Source organism: Notothenia rossii, assembly GCF_949606895.1.
Source record: "Notothenia rossii genome assembly, chromosome: 2".
Lineage (NCBI taxonomy): Eukaryota > Metazoa > Chordata > Actinopteri > Perciformes > Nototheniidae > Notothenia > Notothenia rossii.
In genome coordinates, this window is record NC_136904.1 from 35,828,605 (window position 1) to 35,845,348 (window position 16,744).

A 16,744-nucleotide genomic window follows, 5' to 3' on the forward strand; every position below is an offset into this window, starting at 1 on the left:
AAACCCTGTCAGGGTCTGATGCAAGTCGACTTTCCCTGCTGCGATAACTTCATTCATAAAACCGATTACATAATATGTATAGGCCTATAACTGCAGTAGTGATATGACTCATCAAAATACTGGGCACAGGTCAACAGTCTCACTTAAAGTCATCTTTGACCCACAGCATGGGGTGGCTTCCTAATTATACTGCTGTTAGATAACAGCCATAACCTTCACTCTTGTTTGACTACCTTGTAAGTAGCAATCCCACAGAGATAAGAGGAACTTTCTCCCAGTTAAAAATGTGTCACGTGAGATAAGAACAACCATTGTAAAACTACACCAAAGAGAAACATGACAAATAGTAACCCCTTAGTGAGAAATACCTCCTGTTGTTTAGATGTTCGATGGTCTGCAGGAGCATATCATTAACAACTGGTTACGTACTTGGACTGGTCCAATGGTTCCCCCATCAGGATGTTCTCTTGGACAGTTCCATGGAATATCCAGGCCTGCTGGGAAACGTAGGCAAATGTCCCATCCGCTGTGAAGGAGCCCTGCAGAAGGTGCATCTAAAATACAGAAATGAGAAGACAATCATATGAAAAGCTGTAGGTTAAAAGGCATCAGTTACATCAGACTTAAGAGGAACACAATGTAAAAAAGCAGCGTTGTCTTTAATTGGCTGGCAATAAAACGACGTAAAGACTCATGTGATATAGCAAAGACCTTGAAGGAATTTAATGAGATTTTATGGTTGAAGGGTAAAGGACTGTGTTACAGATTGGGAAGCCAACAGGCAATTGTTTGATTAGTGATATATTGATAAATAAATCAAATTGATTCACCTGATTTTGTAAGCATTGTTTTTTTAGTCGGCTGTATCATGTGTATATGTAAATTCCTTGTATTTGTTCGACGGCGTGTCCAATAAAGTTGAATTTCACAGAGCACAAAGTTATAGCCGTAGACACGTAGACAATGCTTCAAATATGGATGTCGCCTCACCATAGAAACAATTGTGTTTAACGCAATCAGAGGAGCTTCAAGTTGGGGACCCAGGAAAGTGTCACGGATTCAGTATCCGACTTAATGTGAAAAATCCGTGGCCATACGCTTTACATTGCATGACTATTCATCACATTCATGGGAATTCAACCAAATAACTCATATGCACATGCAGGTCCTGAAATGTCATGTGAAAAGGCCTATAATTGCCTACAATATTTATTCATTTTATTTCAAAAATGCATATCAATTAAACCAAATGAGTGACATGCACAATTCTCACGTTGCTTTATCCCTATATTGTAGAGTGTCAGGAAATTCTCTGTGCTTTTACTGCATGAAATGTCAGGGGAAAAGGCCCATTGAATTATAATGGCCTACTATGTTTATTTAGAGAATTCATATAAATGTAACCAACTGAGTGATATGCGCATTTTTTTATTGCGATGCAAGGCCATTAAATGCACTGTGCGAAGGTTGTATTGTTTCCGACCTTTGAAAAATTAGCACAAAGCAATCCCCAGTCAGAGTCGAACCCAGGCCCCCCCCCCCCAGTGAGAGGCTGTGGCTCAGTGGAATAGTGCGCTGAACTTAGAATCAGGGGGATAGCAAGTTCAAGTCCCACTGCAGTCAGCATGTCGTTGTGTCCCTGGGCAAGACACTTCACCCCAAATTGCTCCTGTGGGGATTGCCCACAGTATTGAGTATATAAGTCACTTTGGATAAAAGCGTAATAATAATATCCACGGCCCTGACCTTTGACTATTTATCACCCAATTCCAATCAGTTCATCAGTTCACCACATTTGTAGGAAATTCCCTCAAAATGTACACAGGACATTCCCGAGAATGGGCAAACAAGCCAAAAAGATAATAAAAAGACAAGAGAAGGATCCAACCTGTTCCAAAATGCTGGAAATCAATGACGTCTTTCCACTCCCAACGTTACCACACACACCAAGCAGCTTGCCCTTCAGGAGATAAGACAGAGAACATTGTATTACGTTTAAGCAAAATTAGGTGACCCAAATAATCCTCACCAGTGGTAAAGCACACCTTAGGCAGAGTGAGGGAGATGTTTCTCAGGGTCGGCAAGGTTTCACTCGCCCCATTCTTAGACACTTCCTCTACTTTGTGTCCGGTCACCCCATTGGCTGAGCTGGGAGTGGGGTTCGGCTGGCTGGCTGGTCTGGTCCAGGAAAGTGTAGCATTTTTAATCACTATGGCCGAGTCACTGTCTTTTTGCTGGTTCAGGTAGGGCTCTGGATTCTGGATCAGCAATATTTTCTGAAACAGCCACACATCGCATGTATAAGCCTTTTCAAGTTTAAGTAGGAAATGCCTCAAATTATACTACAACAGTAGAAATGGAACAACGTAAAAAAAATACAGTATATATTTCAAGATCAAAATAAAACCCTGCACATGCTATTTATGTGCTTATAAGCTCTGGTGGGGAAGCCACATACACATTTTATTATCTCTCATTAGAAGGTTTAAATATTTCAACCTTTCAGTTTCTAGTGCTCGATGCATCGTTGTGGCATTATTAAGTAATATTATTGTAGTAATGAATGCTGTGAAGACTTATAAGAATGCCAGAAGCAGGATACAAAGAGAAGAGTTTACCTGGAGTCGTTTTATTGAAACAGCAGCCTCAGCCACGGCCTTCATGGACAGAGGCAGCAGACCCAGGCAGAACCTCAGGGCGTTGAAAACAGCGATGGTGGTAAAGGCCTGGAAATAACAAAGAATGATTCTCAAACACTGCCCCACATTATGCAACACTGTCACATGGACATCTGTATTATCTTTAAATGAACCAAAATGCTCAGTGTGAGCACAAACAAACTGAAAGATAAATGTTTGTATATATATATATATATATATATATTTGTTTTCAACCAGTTAACAGTCTCAACTGGTCCCACAGTATAAAACAGCTTGATCAGTGGCCCTATGCGTCAAACTATGACCCTCCATGTAACTCTCTAACATCACTTTTGCAAAAGCAGGTTTGCCTCTACTGGCTGTAGAAATTATGACAGGAGTAAAAAAAGAACACCAAAATGTGCATAGGAAGGAGGTTGGTACTTACATCCTGTACTTCTATTCGCTACATAATGTTTAACAAACTGCTGCATACTCACATCAGGCGTGTTGAGCTCTAATTTCAGTGATGTGTGAACAATGAAGGTGAGAACGGTGGCGAGGGTGGGATGATGGTGGTGATGCTGACGTTGGTATTCTGGACGTAACTGGCCTTCTGCAGTTGTTTCTTCTCATTTTTCCTGAATTCTATAAAAGAGCCAACATCACATATTTGATGAATTGGTACATAGACTGTATTCACACAAGATATTCAGAATGCTATTGTATATCTCACACAAGCATTTAAGTGTGAGCACAAGAACTGTCCATATTAGAATATCAGATTTATAGAACTGCGTTCATGAATATGCTTTGACCATTAATTCTGAAACAAAATATGTTATTAATGCCGATATGGATGCTGGTCTGCTAAGTGTCTTTTCAGTTTATTTTCATCTGAGCTGCATTTCATGCTACATTGATAATATATATATTTGATTTAATATTTTTGGGAAAAGCGGGGATCAAGAATGTATATATTTGTGTCTTTGGCAGCTGCAGCAACTTCACAGGAACGGTATTTGAAAGGTAAACACATGGTTCGATATGTTGCTTAATGCCAGGAAGCACATTGCTGCAGAATGCACACCAAAATAGATCATGGACTGCCGGAGCAAAGGGCACGTTGGAGCTCATTCCTAAAAGCATTTTGAGAGGCAGTTCATTCTACATGGTCTTAGTGGCGTAAAAAAAGCTGGAGAGAATTTGACAGCGGAAGCCCCATCTCGAGCCTTAGGCAGCATGGCTATGTGATTTCCATTAAAATTGATAAAAGAAACCAGAAAAAACATAATGCTTCACTTTAAGGTGGCCCTATTGGGGGCTTCCATTTCCTGTAGTGTGTTATATAGGTTTCTGTGCATGTACATTGTCTTGAAAGGCTAAGATCCCTGTGTTCCCTCCAGAGGGAGTTTCTCTCCCCCCTGCCTGAAACGGCTCTATTGGGCCCTTTTGTTCACTTCCACAACATGCTGACATTACTATGTGAGACTAGCGCTTCTATTGGCTAGCGCTACAACACATTGTACATCATAGGCGAGACATCTAGAATCAGAGCAGACTGGGCTCTAGTTTCATACAGATGGTGAAAAGATGGTGAAAAGATGGTGAAAAGAGGTGAAAAGAGGTGCGAAATATAAAGCACTTTTTAAACTGTCCAGCATGGAAACATGTCACATAGATGGACAAAATAATGATGAAACCTGAAAATGAGCATAATAGGGCCCCTTTAAATAGAATTGTTTCTGTAGAGCAAACTCAACATGCATACCCACGATCTTCTTCTCAAAGAATCCTCCCAGGCGTACATCTTGATAAGTTTGATGCTGTTGAGAATCTCATTCATGGTGCGAACACGGCAGTCTGTTATCTGTATGCTTTTCCACCGGAATCTGTGAATGAGCCTGGCTAAGCCAACCTGGAAGCAGAAAAAAAGCCAATATTAATATACTCTAAGTGACAATTAAAAATAAGCCAACAAAAAAAAAAAAGTTGTTGATTTAGGTTTGCACAAGTCAAAAAGAATACCTCATAAGTATGAGTAGAGAGAGCTCTAAAGAAATTACAACTTGTAGCTAATTAAAAATAGGTAACTTAGCTACCAAAGACTCTGAAACATTGTTATGCCTATTGTTGACTTAGGCAATTCCTTGAAATAGCACCTACTGTACCATTAACACAGTATTGGTGAGGATGACAGTAAACAAAAAATATATGTATCGTTGTATGATATGCTAATAGAAAAACCTTTTGCCAGACCTCTGGCCACACATAAGTCACAATCTTAACTGATCAAAATCAAAATGAACACTTCTTATGAAAATGAGTCTTTTGTTTGAGGTTCTTGTGCAGCACACACCTGTATTGGGATGAAGATGAGGTAGGTGCCGACTCCAGTCAGTGCGGTGTAGCCCAGAATGTAGCAGGCATACACAACACAAATGATGAAGAGCACCGGGGAGGCAAGCACGAAGCTCCCGAACAACACTGCATCAAATAGTTTGTGGCCATCGTTGGTCAACACACTTATCATCTGCACGAGAGAGGGAGAGGAGAGGCTGTTATCCACATTTGCCAAGATTGAATTACCAGGGCAAGTTTATAATGGTCAGAGTAGGAGAGTCAAATATAGTTATGACGATGATACAAAAAGTAGGATTCAAACTAAATTAGGCGGAAAACCGGTAGATCCTATCCTATTGAATAAAATGTTTGATAACAAATATTGGAAAAGTACAGAAGGATGCTTTGGTGGAAAGATTTTATGAAAAACTACACATGCCATGAAATCATTTACTTAAATAACAAAAAAATCTTGGTGCAAAATTATAACATCGTAATAGATTCTCCCCATGTTACTTCCCAGGCAAGGACATTGTATTTTGTTATGTCTGTAGGCAGTATTTTCCGAATTATTGCGCTACACAAATAGTTTGACACAGATATTCCATCTATAAAAAACCTTGACTGCTATTATGTCACAAAAATGATCAAGAATTTTCTGATTTCTCCTACCAGTTTGTTACATTTCTTAATAACTTCCCAGGATTGGATTATCTCCAACCAAAAGTACACGTAGGTTAAACACTAGTATATAAATCTGTGATTAACCATTAGCCTACATGGGGGCAAACTAACTCTGATCGATTGAATATTACAAAAATAATGATAATAGCCGCGTTCGCAACGGAGTACTTTTCCCACTTTAGTTCCGATATAGTTCCGAAATGTCGCGTTCACACCAAAAAGAGCCGGAACTCAAATTAGTTCATGAGAACTGTTGGAGCTATATATCTCTTTATATTATTTACTAGTTTAACATTTATTTTCTCAGCCCTTCACATTGAAGATGAGGATACAGGCACATCCTTAATTAAAGCACATGTTTCATCTGGACAGTCAGAGACAAGTGTTCATACTGGGGCCGTTGAACCTGGAGAGGACAATGGATTCAGCTCTGGCTGCCCTGTTACCTCTCAGCTTGCATTGGAACAACAAGAAAAGATGTCCATCAAACATCAGACCCATCAGGATTTACAAGAAAAAACATCAACAGTTCAATGTGAAAAGCACACAGAGAGTGAGGAGAAGAAATAGATCACAAAGAGGAGACCAGCTCCAAGACATCAAAGCCTCACCAAAGTCCTAAACCTCAGACTGAAACACAGGATGAAGAAATGGAATCCGACCTCCAGATAGATGTTGTGAACAGTGATGGAGACACAGAGGAGCCTCCTTATGAAGAGGATTTGGATGACGGAGCGAATGGAGAAGGCCCAGAAAAGAATTTCCAACAGGAGATATTTTCTTTATTGGAAATACAAGTGGACCCTGGATGAGGGAAAGGACGGACAAGGATTGGTCAGCTCTGCGAGCCCCAAATGAAGACCAGTGTCATGGAGAGACCTGTTTGAAGATCCGCCTGCTCCTGGACGCAGCAGCGTAGCATCATGAACATTTATTCTTTCTGTTTCTCTAGACTATTTTATAGTTTTCTTTCTCTCTTTCTTTTCCAGGAAGCTGTTGCCTGAAGACTATAGACGATTATTTGTATGGTTAGGATAAAGATAGAGTATAGCTCCATTTATATATATTTAAGTTATTGTGTGTTTACACAGGCCACAATTAGGGGCCGGAATGTTGGAGCCATATATCTCTTTATATTATTTACTAGTTTAACATTTATTTTCTTGCTGTTTTATAGTGTTTATTGTAAATGTATTCTTAGTTAGTCTCATAAGTTAAAGTAGTTTCTATGCTTTTATTTTGAAGGCATGTTTTGGGCACTGGGTGATTAGAGCACCTGGTGTAATTGTATATATTGGAGACAGGTGGAAGTGGAAGCCAGAGCACTAGTAGGCAAACGAGCCACAGGGTGTTTCGAGCCACAGGGTTTTCGAGCCACAGGGTTTTCCAACCACAGGAAAGGAAAGCCATAGGAAAGGCTTAAGGAACAAACCATAGGAAACCTGTTCATTGTCAATGATATTGGATCATAATAAATGTACAACGGAGAATCTTGTCTGGACCTGGATCATTGCCCTGCGTAAGATCTGCTAACTAGTGCCTCAGCGGCTGTATTATTTTAAGTTAATTGTCTGTTTTATTCCTATATGATTTTGGCCGCTTTTTCGTCCCTGCTAGAGAGCAGGGACTCTCATGCGGCTCTCTTGTGAGAAAAGAGCTATATTTCTGATTGGCTGGGCGGATTGCAAACCACGCCCCGTAAAACTCAAAAAAAGTGTTGTGAAGCCACCATTTTATTAGCATTAGCCCAGCGCAGAAACGCAGAGAGACTAACTTATGGCAACACAAAATAAAACATGGGAGCGGTGGAGATGAGGAGGTGTCGGAGTTCTGGCGATTTACTCGGAAGGCTTCAGTAGAAGCTGCTGGGAGTCCTAGCAGCTTCTACTGAAGCCAGTCCCCAACAACCGGGGACTTCCGGCCGGGGATTTTGGGCGGCAGTATACGCCGTGAAGTTGTTTGCGGCCTGCCAGTAAACCCAAAGCAGAAGAAGAAGAAGTGACGTCAGCGGCTTCATTTGCCTAATCCACCCCCAGGGACTTATTCCGGTGTGAATGCGATCTGTACTTAGTTCATCAGAACTAAAGAGTTCTGATGAACTAAGTTCTCATGAACCTTTGTGGGAAAAGTACGTCGGTGTGAATGCACCTAATACTGCTGAAGTGTGTATTCCTATTGAAGAAAGAACACACAGTAATTGGTAAAAACTGTTTGGTCTCTTTTTAAATGACCAGCCCAACCAACAAGTCTGTGTTGGAGTTGTGCTTTGTACACACTCAACTCATCTAAAACACTGCAATATAGATACAGAGAACTACTACATTAACAATAAACTCTTTACACAGTTACCTACGGCACACGCTGCCCCCAAAGATATCAACAATGATTGTGTCGATCCTATTCAATAGGAACGTAGGAATGAAATATATGCATGTAACTCAGCCATTACCTCTCCCGTTGAAATGCCGCTGTGCCCCCGCAGAGAGATGACTTTCTGAAAGGCTAACGTAGAGAAGGCCCCCTTCAGTCTGACTGCAGTGCGCAAATTCAGGGCCCACAGCGTGGATATGAAGAAGCTTTTGAAGAACTCGGAGGTGAACAGAGCGAAGCAAAGACCAATCCCATAGAGTACTGGGTGTTTCTCTGGGGCCTCGGTGTAGTTCAGGATCGCATAGATCAAGACAGCCTGAGAGGACAGACAGGGTAATTAACAGTGAATAAGAGCATGAAAAAGAAACTATTCTAGGTAATACACTGACTGTGGATAAGTACCTCTTAATCAAACTTTCTCTTTAAAATGCCTTTTAGCTGGACATTTTAAATTCTAAGCACTGCACCTCAGCCTTCATCGAATATTTTATGGAAGGTAAAAAAAATAGATTGACTCAAGAACTGTACTTAATGTGTTTCCGTATTCTAGGGAAAGTCATTTCACAGGCTGTGTCCATGAGTAACATGGGTGTGATATTCTGTAAAATGGCGGTGTAGTATGGGTGGAATATTGGTGTAATATGGCCCAAATAACATTGTAATATGAGTGTAACCTGGGTGTATTAATGTGTAATAAGCGTGTGGTTACAGAGGAGTAAAGGTAGTCATGGTGTAATGTTGAAAAAACAAAAAGAACATTTTTTTTTTCAAAATATGTAAATACCTGTTTAAGGCATTAAGCACACTTTTGAGGTACTTTGTTGTTGAGCTTTTTGTTTTTCTGAACTTTAATGTCAGAGGAATTTGGACATACTTTTTTATTTTCAGCTTTTTAAGATTAAACCAGTGATTTCTTAAAATTGTTTGTCATGTGTGATACACCATACTTCTCATGTTTAAGATGTCTTTGTGTTGCTAGCATGACCACTTTCCAAACTTTTCACATTTTATATCATCTTTAAGGCTCAATAAGCCAACATTTGACGAATTATACTCAATCCACAGACTTTTTACTTGGTAAGTTTGTAATGACTTTACTTCTAGTGGAGTATTTTTTACAGTGTTCACTGGTATTTGTATTTAAGAAGAAGATCGGAGCTTCTTTCCAACACATTAACAATTAGAGTAATGTTAGGGAAAACTCCAAAGAAGGCGACAATGGCTAATAGAGGAGGCACTGGTACTGCTCATATTTAAAATGTAAAGAAAATTACCGGGCCAATAAACGCTGCTATCATGGCAAGGATGCCGACAGTGACAGACATAATCAGCCTGGTTCTTTGAAAGCGGAGGACAACTCGGATCAAAGAGGCCTTCTCCAGGCCCATCTTGGCCACTTCTTCCTCCCAGAGTCTCTGGAGCCTGGGCACAATGCAAACAATCAGCCTTGTTGATTCTATACCAAGTTAAAACAGTTGTGAAACACTCAACGTAGTGTAGGTTCCCTGTTATTTTGGAGAGAGACTTCAGACAAAAACATTGACCAAATTTGGGGTTTGGTCTTTTCTGATTCCAAACCATTCTGGACACAAATGAGTGTTTATTCTACAAACTTTGTCTATTTGTGCCTTGAAATTTCCTCAGATAATGAATTATTTGCATATATAAACATCATATTTAATTTGTAATCCAAAACAATGGTGATAGCTGATATATATTCACACGTTATCCTATCTACATGAAGTGTCTCCCTCCCCCAATCAGCAAGAAGAGTGCCTGACCTTTCTCCGCTGCTGTGGGCTACATCCAAGGGAGACAGCTTGAGAGAGCTCATATCCAGCTTATTCCTGAACAAGGCCCACATCATGGGGGTCATCCAGACGAAGGTCGTGAAGGAGAAGAAGCCTGCATTGTCTATAGGGTGGGACCTGCACATTGAAACACCATCCATGAGCAAATGGGTTAAAATATGTAGAACTGCATGGCCAACTGAACTAGCCCAATACTGTATTTTGTACCGTGTATCCTCTATTGGATTATTAAATCATACTGTAATTTGTTTGGTGAAAGTAAACAATGATGTAATTTAATTCTTTTATACCTTATTTTGAAGGAGTTACTCATCTGTCCACTTTAGCAGACACCATGCATAAATGGCAACTGTATAAAATAAGTGGCTGTGGACTAGAGTTTTGACTGCTGACATTTAGTATTTTTGACCCGACATATTGTCATAAAAGCGTGGAGCTGATTACTACCAAACAATAAAGACATTTTAAGGTGACCAACGTGTTAGAATGAACTTTTTATGAACTGAAAACACAGAGAAAGGGTTGCCGTTATAAGATTAAAACAAGGAGAGCACAACAACCTGAAAATACCCTGGTAGTGAACTCTCAATCACAAGGTAGCCCCGCCCTGAAACATAGTCTGCTTTTCTGTATGTTTTCTTCTAAATGGTAACATAATTTACTAAGTGCAATAGCTGCCCACTGCTCCTACTACTAGGATGGGTTAAATGCAGAGAACACATTTCACTGTGTGTGCTGTGTGCTCTGCATGTGTGACCATTAAAGAGGGTTTCATCCCTCCCGATTCTATCTATATATATCTATCTATATTAAAGAGGATTTGAAAATAGTCATGAAGACCATAAACTCAACAGGAAAATGTTTACTGAGGTAATAAATCAAGTGAGAAGTTCGGTCATTTTCTCATAGACTTCTACACAATCGTTTCGTCGTTATTTTTTCGACCATTGGTTCATTTAAGAGAGACTGCAGGTTTAAGGCACTTCACTTTTTAAACTCTGAGGTTACTAGTTGGTCAAACGTAGGTGCCATGAATAAAAGGGTTAGCAAAATGAATCAAACGATATATAAGAGCATCAAAACAGGATGATGTAATCAAAAACACTGACTGGGAAGAGGACCAGCGGAAGGGCTTGAAGGTCTGCATGCTTTGGTTGTATTTTCCAAACAAGGTGGGGTGGGCTCTTTGTCTGTTGTCAACATCAGGATGTTCTGGACTGGAGGCTGAAGATTCATTTCTCCGTCGGAAACCATCTTCTGTCTTCAGAGTCATGGATGCGAAGAGACAGAGAGAGAGAAACAGAGATGGTGGGGAGAGACAGACAGAAAGAGAGGGGACCTTTTGTCAATATTTTGGCTAAAAAGTCTCAGAAGGTGGATCAAACAAATCTGCCACACAAACACAGGATGCAGGAGAAACAATAGTAGAGGAAAAGGTCCCCGGCAAAGGAAGAAATATGTGAAGAGGCCAGGAGGGCTCTGTTTGTTTTATACTTACAGAAGAGCCTTTTCCAGCAGGCCTAATGTCCTTCTCCAGAGTATAGTCATTCTTCATGTTTCCCTGTTTTGAGGGCAGTAAGCATGTAAAGTCACCAGAAACATTGCTAGCCTAAAATATTTCTAAAAGCATTAATGCTGGTAACAGAAATGCTATGCACCTAATGACCAACAATAACGCACAGCGAAGGAACTACAGGGGGCTGGATCAGTTGAACGAGATTCAACAATGGCGGGTTAATATTCCTCTGTTAAGCTAAGGAAAGTATCTGTATTTAGAGACAGCACAAATCTCACCACAGAAAGTATCTATGGATTTATTAACTACTGTTGCCTTGACCTATGACGATGGTTATGCTGTGCAAATATACAAACACCCTGCTAATACGTCCTGCTAGTTGGCAGATAACAGTAGAAGCACACAAATGCTGCCACTTTTTAAACAGAGGTAGCGCTTTGATAGCGCTACATTCTGATAGTGATCCATGTAACGAAGGTATTTGTTGACTATGAAACTGTAACGTATAGTATAGACTGATTTTTGGAGTTGCTGAACAACATTTTATTGTAGCAGTATCTGTTTATGAGACTTTTAGTGAACTGCCAAAAGCACATACAGTACCACAAATACCACATTTACCAAAGTTCAATACCTAAATAAAATGTTGAGTTATTCGTACTTTACGTGAGTATATTCAGTTTATGTTACTTTGTAGCAAACTGGGTTCCCGCGGGGTCTTAAAAAGTCTTTAATTTGATAATCTAAATTTAAGGCCTTAAAAAGGTCTTAAATATGACCAAAACAATAAGAAAGGTCTTAAATATGATTTAGAAGGTCTTAAATATGATGGGATTTGAAAGGTACTTCTATGTTGGGATAGCGTCTAAATGTGTTTTGGGGGAAATGTCCGGGCTGCAAAGTAACCAGTACGGTAAGAGCCTTTCAGTTCCCCCCCAACAATTTGTATTGAAATAAATCAACATGGAACCAGTAATCACTAACTTTGTTTCCCCCGGCCCCTTATCGGAGAATACCCAGCTAGTAACCTAGCAACCAAGCTTCAGCTAGCGGCATTCAGAAACTCATGTATCTTTGAATCTACTTACAAATAAATATGGGGAAGTGTCAGTTCAACCTTATTTGGTTGGAAAACATCGAATTTAGTGCTTGGTTGAAACCAGTGGAGGGTAACGTGCCCGCCGCACCTTTGCAAAAATAAATTAGCGTTTGTTTTGCTCATGTAGCGTGAGCTAGTTTAGCGTTAGCTAGTGCAGCAGCTCCCGCAACAACACCGGGGGACCTCCGGGCGACGTTTGGGTCTACGTCAACCCTAAAAGCGGAGGTGCTTAGATTAAATAAATGACATAATTAAATAAATAATATCAAAATAATAAATACCAATAAACAAGATCAACAAATATTTTGGAGCGCACTTCCACAAGCTACTAAACATATATAAATATGATACATACAAATAAATTAGACTAAAATGTATTAGATCAAATATGTTGTAGTGCACTGTCACAACCTGGTCACAACCTAGCAAAGCAAAATAATCGTTTTTTCGATTATGTTGTTTTCATAATTGTGGCAGGCCAAAATCGTAATTGCAATTAAAATACGATGAATTGCTCAGCCCTAACACAAGCACACACACACAGAGACACATACACACTTTTTGTCTAACACACTAACACAGTTCTGTACTGTTATGCTGTTATGTTCAGTCATTGCTCATTGTTCTTATGTTGTAAGTAATTATGGGACGTATTTCTTCTTTCATAGCAATTTTCCTTCATACTTTCTTGCCGTGAAATAGGTCTTAAATTCTATTCAAAGTGGTCTTAAAAAGTCTTAAATTTGAGTTGGCGAAACCTGCAGGAACCCTATCGACTACATTTTGGATGCCAATATTTTACTTTTTACTTACTCCACATCATTTATCTAAACATTAAACTTTTTAAAGCAGGACTCTTACTTCAGTATTTTACTATTTAGCAATGTTACTTTAAAAAAAGTAAAGAATCTGAGAGTCCAGTATACTTCTTCCACCACTGCTCAATAGTACAGCGACCAATAATTTGGCTGCAGGCCATGAGCATTTTGAGCTCCGCAGTTCATCACTTTACCTTTACGAGGCACTTCAAAACAAAAGAGCAGGTCAATAACCTCGGCTGATTTAGTTTACTTATTCATAATATTTAGATTTTCTTCCTGCTGATGTACTGTCCCTTTGCTGCTGTAGTACCGCCATTGCCCCTACTGTGTAACTTATGAAGTATGATCTTATGTTATTTGCTCTAACTTTTAGTTGTTGTTTTACTAACTGTATAGCCCCAGTCTACCTCTGTGTATAATATGCTTCACAAATAAAGCAGCCTTTACCTTTTTGCAATTTATATTATAAAATGTGCACGATTTTATGCCTTATATTCCCTTTTTGTATTTGCATTTTCTATGATATAAGTATTTTTTTTAAAGATTGTTAAGAATGCTTCTATATATTTCTTGTGAATTAATAATGAAGACAAAAGCATGTCTGTGATGCAATTGTGTCAATTATTTACAGAGCCCCCCCCCCCCATAAACACTGTGTCAAAGTTCCCACAGCAAAATGAAATGCATTTTCATGAAGATGAGTCCGTGTGACCCTTGCACATTAAAACCCACAACATGCTGATGATACTGAGTCCCTTACAAACAGCAAACATTTATAAAGGATTTCTGATCAGGTGTAACAGCTGTGTGTGTTAGATTTATGTCACACTTAAACACACCAAATCTTGAACACACAAAGCCACAGACAGTACTATTTATACTGTAGGGATGTGTAGGGGTCACAGCTTTTTTAGTCCTGAGATGACTGTCTAGAGTCAGACTATCAACGGTCGAGTGAAGGCAGAGGTGTCTTAATACTTTTTAGTCAGGGAATAAAGTCCAGTGAGCACATGAAAACAAGTTCAAATTGAAGAGTACATCTGTTCTTTAGAACACATTACTGTGCATTTTCAAATATTAAATCTCCACTCCAGAAATACTTAACTCCATGTTGATCAAATATTTCATTTGAAACAGATGACGTCCACATATGATGATACTACTTTATACTATTAGATAATTAGGTAAATGATGAAATAATACAAAATAGTTAAAGCACATTACACTATTTTTTCCCCACCAAACAACTTTTTTTTTTAACACAGATGAAAACATATCATTCAAACCAAGTGTTTTGTTAATATTAAGCTAATTTAATGTAGCCTCCAAAATAAAAACAATTATACTATTTAAACGTCCATTTATATAGATTTAGTACTAAACTAGCTACAGTGTTGCATGATGGGCGAATACTGGGCTGTATTTCCCCCAAGTGCCTTTTTTTGTATTTGTTTGCAGTCCATGAAACTCCATTTATTTGTAAACCACAATTTACAACTGGGCTAAACATATTTGCATTGTAATATTTAGTTCTCAGTGTTTTAACCAATGGCTCTCCATGTACTAATCCTTAATTCAGGGGTAGACATTAATGGTACAACAATTCCACTAGCACTCCGGGCCAGTAGATTTTCATTATCACCGGCCCCACCATTGTAACCACTGGCCCAAGAGCATTCGTTCAAAAAAATCAACTCCAATAATGAAGAAAATTAATACATTTATTGCAATAGTAATGTATGCACGAACTACATTACTACTAGTACTACAACATTTGAATCATCAGTTCTTCCTCATTTTCCTCAATTGTTCATATTTGGTTTATTGAAATTATTATATTGTTAAAATCTGCTATTATCATTATTATGAATATTATTTTGTTTAATGCGCTTTCTGCCTTCCTGTCATTAGGAGTTAGACATGTAATGGCTATGTAATAGCCTACTGTAGATTAGAACCTTCATTCTCCTAAACTGCTGGGACATTTCCCTATAGCGAATACCTTTATATTTTCTACTCTTCACTTAATTGTCAGCATAGGTCGGCATTGATGTACAGAGCCGACAAAATACCTTGTTTATATCATCATATTGAAGCCAACTCCATCGATCAAGCCGGTGTGGCTGAAACTTTCTCTCCCATCTTCTTCTCATACTCCCTGTCACTCTCCTTTAACTCATCCGGTGACTTTATTTCATTTGAAGATTGTTTTTTGCCCGGCGCTTGGCCGGTTACCGCTGGGTGAAAAGTTAGGAGGATTCTAAGGGCCCGTGACTGACAGGGGCCCAAACTATTTTAGAACATTAAGAAAGTAACCAATGTGATTATCTTTTCATGGGGCCCAAAATCCCTGGCGGTGCCCCTACCTGTCGCATAACATATTTGGCAAAGAGGACTTTCTACAACCCAAAAACAGGCAAGATCATCAAATATAAAGTAAACCCGTTAAGATATTTGACAAAATCAAGCTTTTGCGGCAATACATTGTATGTAAATAAAACAACTTATTTCTTATAAGGCTTTATTCAAACTAAACTGAATATAAGGTGCTATAGCTGGAGTTCAATGACACATCTAAAGCCTACATTGATATCAGCTAACTAAAATACAAAACACACTAAACAACTCAAAATTGTTTCACACTAATAGCCTACCTGAGTCAAGTGAAAGTATAAAGTAGCAGACAGTACCTCTGTGTGGAGGAGAAGGGAGACCCTCGGCAGCTTGTTGAGACTGGACCTAAAGCGAACACTGCAGCAACATGTTACCCTGTGTTACATAAGTGTCTTTTTATGGGATCAAAGGTCTGCCTGTTCAGAGGTAAACTTCCTTTAACGTTGGAGGACAATGCAGTTAATCTGCTAACACCACTTCAAGTCAGCAAAATGATTCTTAGTGATTAAGTGATTATTTGTTGAAATCCTAATAATAATAATCGAACAAATAAAAGTGCACAAGCATTCCATTTGATGTAATTTCAGGGAACCTCTCTAGCCAGCCCAGTCTATAGGGGGGTCAACAGAGACTTTTATGTAGGTTTCTCCCATTTTTTTTCTCCGGAAGTTTTTCCTTGTACGATGTGAGGGTCTAAGGATAGAGGGTGTCGTTTTTTCTCATACTGATATTCTGAACAATATGTGCTATTGTATTAGCTGTAGTTGTCTCTACTGTAGGCTATTTTTATTACATGTACAGCAATTTGGCTTGACCAAAAATCGTTTATAAATGTGCTATATAAATAAAACGTGATTTGATGCCTAATTTGGGAAAATCTACAATGGTGTGTGTTTTATTAGGTGAAAAATATGCTGTCCTATAACTTTAGAAGAAGTGGGTAGATTATCCCTTACAGATGGGCATACACTTAAGATTTATTTATTTTTGTTTAATTCCTACTGTACTTACTGTAACTTTTTGCTTGGAATGTCAAGCCAAAGTTTATGTTTAATGTGCAGGTAGAA

The 16,744-nt window shown here is 39.0% G+C and overlaps 1 protein-coding gene across 1 annotated transcript in view; it reads right to left on the minus strand.

The window, feature by feature from the left end:
• The window catches only part of abcc12 (ATP-binding cassette, sub-family C (CFTR/MRP), member 12), a 34,628-nt gene extending 18,581 nt beyond the window's left edge, over window positions 1–16,047 (minus strand). Inside the window, 15 exon segments of the mRNA XM_079665671.1 lie at window positions 426–554; window positions 1,889–1,960; window positions 2,046–2,276; window positions 2,619–2,726; window positions 3,140–3,210; window positions 3,213–3,287; window positions 4,411–4,431; window positions 4,434–4,557; window positions 4,999–5,172; window positions 8,116–8,352; window positions 9,311–9,458; window positions 9,818–9,964; window positions 10,957–11,108; window positions 11,346–11,408; window positions 15,974–16,047. Coding sequence (XP_079521797.1) covers window positions 426–554; window positions 1,889–1,960; window positions 2,046–2,276; window positions 2,619–2,726; window positions 3,140–3,210; window positions 3,213–3,287; window positions 4,411–4,431; window positions 4,434–4,557; window positions 4,999–5,172; window positions 8,116–8,352; window positions 9,311–9,458; window positions 9,818–9,964; window positions 10,957–11,108; window positions 11,346–11,402 — 1,746 coding nt within the window. The 5' untranslated portion in view covers window positions 11,403–11,408; window positions 15,974–16,047.
• Window positions 16,048–16,744: the final 697 nt, after the last annotated feature.